The sequence below is a fragment of the Aplysia californica genome, unplaced genomic scaffold (assembly GCF_000002075.1).
Source record: "Aplysia californica isolate F4 #8 unplaced genomic scaffold, AplCal3.0 scaffold00245, whole genome shotgun sequence".
Lineage (NCBI taxonomy): Eukaryota > Metazoa > Mollusca > Gastropoda > Aplysiida > Aplysiidae > Aplysia > Aplysia californica.
The window spans coordinates 426,910-431,288 of record NW_004797515.1 but is presented as its reverse complement, the minus strand read 5'-3'; the positions used below and the strand labels follow the sequence as shown (position 1 = coordinate 431,288).

The 4,379-nt window shown below is 37.6% G+C and overlaps 1 protein-coding gene across 1 annotated transcript in view; it reads right to left on the bottom strand.

Annotated features, from left to right (window-relative positions):
- Positions 1 to 1,366: 1,366 nt before the first annotated feature.
- The window catches only part of LOC106012026 (methyltransferase-like protein 27), a gene marked incomplete in the record, with an annotated part of 5,065 nt that continues 2,052 nt past the window's right edge, over positions 1,367 to 4,379 (bottom strand). Inside the window, 2 exon segments of the mRNA XM_013083621.2 lie at positions 1,367 to 1,713; positions 2,366 to 2,458. Coding sequence (XP_012939075.1) covers positions 1,517 to 1,713; positions 2,366 to 2,458 — 290 coding nt within the window.

The following is a 4,379-nucleotide window of genomic DNA, read 5'->3' as shown; positions in this document are numbered from 1 at the left end:
GAAAAAAGAAAGATCTATGAAGAGACAGGATTACGTTTTTTCCCCAAATAAATTGCCATTTTTCGATCTTGCTTTAGATTAAAATATTTTTAAAGGGACACAACTCCGGTCATCACTAAAGAATATTATTCTGCTTCTAGTTGCTCAGAGTTGTGCATGCAAAGTAGGGGCCTTGTTGACCAAATGAATATTGATTTTTGCTGCTAGAATCAAAGTATTTTTGTGTTATCAGTTAATATTTGTTGTAACCAATTGAAATGGAACAAAACTATCTTCAAAAAAGATCAAGAAGAATTAATATCAGTTGTTATTTGTTGTTATCTCAACAAAGATAAATACCCGTTTATGAAGACAGTGAAGATGTCTTTGCATATATATATATTTTATATATATATATAAATATATATATATATATATATATATATATATATATATATATATATATATATATATATATATATATTTTTTGGGGGGGGGGGGGGGGTATGTGTATGTGTGTATGTATGTATGTGTGTGTGTGGGGGGGGGGGGGGGGCAATGAAATGAGTATATTAATGTCACCTAAACGGAGGAAGAAGTTCTTGGATATGGAACAAAATTATCTTATAAATAGATCAAGAAGAAATAATAAAATGGGAAGCTGTAAGAGAAAGAAAAAAAGCAAAATTGAAAATGCTGCTTCCTAATAAATTATCTTTATTGTGTTAATGTGAGCGTAAAAATACCTACATTAACAACAAATAATCTCATGAATACTATTTTTTTTAAAATGTGCATCGAAATGAGATCGAAACTAAGTCATGTTGACCTACGTTTAAATTACATTGATAGAGTTGAAATACATTTTAACGTGTGGTTTGCCCTGAAGAGTTTATATAATGACTTCTTTTTTCTATTTAATTACATCACAACAAGCCTGCAATGTGGGATGAACATCGTCCACTTAAAAAAAAATTTCAGACAGGGTTTGCATAGGCTATGAAAAGTACCAGTAATAATTTATGCCCAGTCAGCTTTTCCCTATGCTTCTGAACTCTATACTCAATATACTAACAAACTCAAGGAACAGCTAACATATTATAACGTACAATCTGAATAGGAACAAATTCAGCTTTAGATGGTAAACAGGAATTTAGAAGACGACGTTGTGTCCCTGAGAAAGGCACTTTAGAAAAACCTATCCACTTGGATCGGTCCTATCGGAGACTGACACTATATTATTTGGAGACGTGGGGAAGTCTGTGCAATCACTTTCCAAAGAGGAAATTTACTCGTTAATCCGATCCGTACGCTTCGCATAGCAGTCCGTCAAAATGATTTTCTTTTTAGAAATACTGAAAGTTTCAAAGAGATCTTCGCACTAGAAGTATTCTAAAATGTGAAGAATACAACCCGGGGGGTAAAAAATCACCCCAGAGCGTACGGATAGGGTGAAATAAACATAGAATGTTGCAAGGTGCGGGAAACCTATACCATTTCGAACAGCATGAACGTTTCTCATACCCTTTATTTAAATTTATGGCAAGCTAGCTTTGACTTTGAAGACAAAAACCACGCCGTCGTTGGTGAAGGAGTATCTGGGAACGACCGTCCTGGAGACCGCCTCCCATTTGCCCTGTTGCTCCAGCTTCTTCATCAGAGGCTCCAGCCGGTCTATGTACTCAGGCACGATGCTCAGGTACTGCTGTCTCATCACAACTACCACGTAGCCGCCTACCAAGGGGGAGAAAAGAATAAGATAGACAAATGAACAGAAGTTATGTTTATTTTGTTGCATCCAATTTTTGCATTTGTTGAAACAGTCAGTAATCGATGACAGTTAAGTTGGGATTAATTTATGCAACATGCCAGTAAGATTTGTGTTTGTTTGTTTGTTTGTTTGTTTGTTTGTTTGTTTGTTTGTTTGTTTGTTTGTTTGTTTGTTTGTTTGTGTAAATAAATATATTGAAAACATTAACACAATTAAGGCCATAGAGTGAAAACAAAAAGTTTGACAGAAACAACAGAGGGGAAAAAAAGAAGTGGCGCTTTATAATCACCCGCATCATGTTCAGGTAAAAAACAGTGATATATCAGAGTTGTTTAATTAATCTTTCAGAAAAAGACAACTACAAAGTCGTCCATTTTGTCAAAAGGTATCAATGTTCTTTTTCTTTCTTTCTTTTTTTTAAAGATGTATTTTAAAATGTAATGGTAGATGCTTGCTTTATTCTGTTTTCAGTCTTCAGAAACTTCGCGAGCATATAAAAAGTAAAACACAATTATTTCCTAAATGAAGTGAGATCATTATATCATTTGCCTGAAATGTCTTTACTTCACATTTGTTTGAAACTTTAAAACCTCTCTGTGGCAGCGTGTGACTTACCTGGCTTGACAACACGTAGGAGCTCTTTCATTCCACTGCAAGGAATGTGTCCCTCTCCCATGCCTCCGGATATGACGGCTGCGTCATAGGTATCTGGACGAGAAAGACACCAATTGGTTGCTTTTAAGCACAAGGGGGCTATCCCCAAAAATGCTGTTTTGAGAAAATCGAAGGTAAAGTTTTTGCCCCTTGTTCACTTTATTAAAAAGATAAGGAGAGTTTTCTCTATAAGCGAACGAATGTAATGAAACCAAACTTCTCCTATAGGTAGGGCAACGCCCACTTTTGGTGTTGGTCAAGATTTTTGGAAACCCCTGAAATCTGGGTTAGTCCGCTTGTCCTTAAAAGCGACCAATTGAGAACATTCTGTTCTTGCAAGTTGGACAAACATTGAGACGATATGATATCCCAAAAAAATATTTAACAATACCTATCAAATACACTTTTAATATTTTGGGTTTGTTTCTTTATTGCAAACAAAACGTAATAGCGATGTGACGTCGATAATCTAGTGATTAAGATACCGGATTCGTAATCGTGATATTATGAGTTCGGGGGTTTGTTGAGGCCAAAGAGTCTACATAACAAGAGGGGCCACTTCTCTCTTTGAGCCAATTAAAAAAGCGTCCTCAAAATTCGGTGGCGCCCTCTTCACAAATGCGCACCTTTTGCAAACAGAGTTATCCTACTTGAGTTTAAAAAATCAAAGTGAAACTAGCAAGTTTTTGAATAAATTTCGGAAGAACGCTTTTTTTTAATGGTTACGCTGACAAAAAAAAACCTCTTCCGGAGGAAAGGGTGATTGTTTTCTTCGTTTAATTTGATTTTAGAATGAAAGGCGAGAGGTCATTAAAATAAATTAAAAAAACTAAAACTCTGCACTGAAAAGAACCCGAACTGCTGATGAACAGCAAGCAAGAAGGTGCTATTCCTATTCTTCTTCTGGAAAAACGAAAGAGAGCTTCAAAACAGACTGCAGCGAGCTTCAAAACAGACTGCAGCGCCATCTGAAGCAAAGAGCGAACTTCCGGCGGACACTTTTTGGTTGAGTGGCCCATCTTGTTATGTACTATCTTTGTTGAGGCTCAACTCGGTCTGACGTTGTGTCCATGGGAAATTCGGAAAGGCATTTACTCGAATTTGTCCATTTGGATCGATTCTATCGGACATCGACATTTAATTCGGAGGTTCTGCGTCTTAAAATATCGTAGAATGCTGCAAGGTGCGTTAAACGTATAAAATTCCGAACAGCATGAACGTTACTCATACGTTTGTCTTTTGGCATGATAATTGTCTGCATAATATTTTATACTCATCTATTGTGTCAAAAGTTTCAGTTGCAGGGTCTGGGGTTCATTTCCGTGACGTGTTCAGAAAAGGTATACAATGTACTTTGCCCCTTTTTCTCGTCTCACCCTGCTGCAAATGAGAAACTGAACGAAGCGTAGTTTTGCCGGCTATTCGAGCGTACAAATGACAGTTCCAGAGACAGTAACCTTACAGCAAACCCAAACATACGGATAACTTGAGAACGACAGATGTGCGTCATTGGCCAATATTTATAGTAACAGCCATCTTGTTCGACGTCATTGAGGGATTCCCACTTTGTTGTCGTTCACGTTCACGGTGGCAACACGACCGCAAAGAACTACTGTATTACAGTATTATTAAAGTTATGTTATCTCAAGTTATCCGCAAGTTTTTGGGAATTCTGTTGGGTTACAGTCTCTGGAACTGTCATTTGTATGTAAAAAACCCAACCCCACGAGCCAGAGTCACCGCCCACTGTCCCTCCCATACGACACACACCAGCACGAGCCTTGAAGTTTCCTATACCAAGCCAAGCTGACCAAACTTGCTGGAGTTAGAGCCAAACATGGACAGATGGCCAAATGATGAAAAGGAAAGATGAAGGTAGAACTACTTAGATTTCAGATGGAAAGAGGAACGCCGGCATGCGCAGGACAGAGAAATCTAAGTGAGGGAGAGGGAGGGAGAGAGAGAGAGGGAGGGA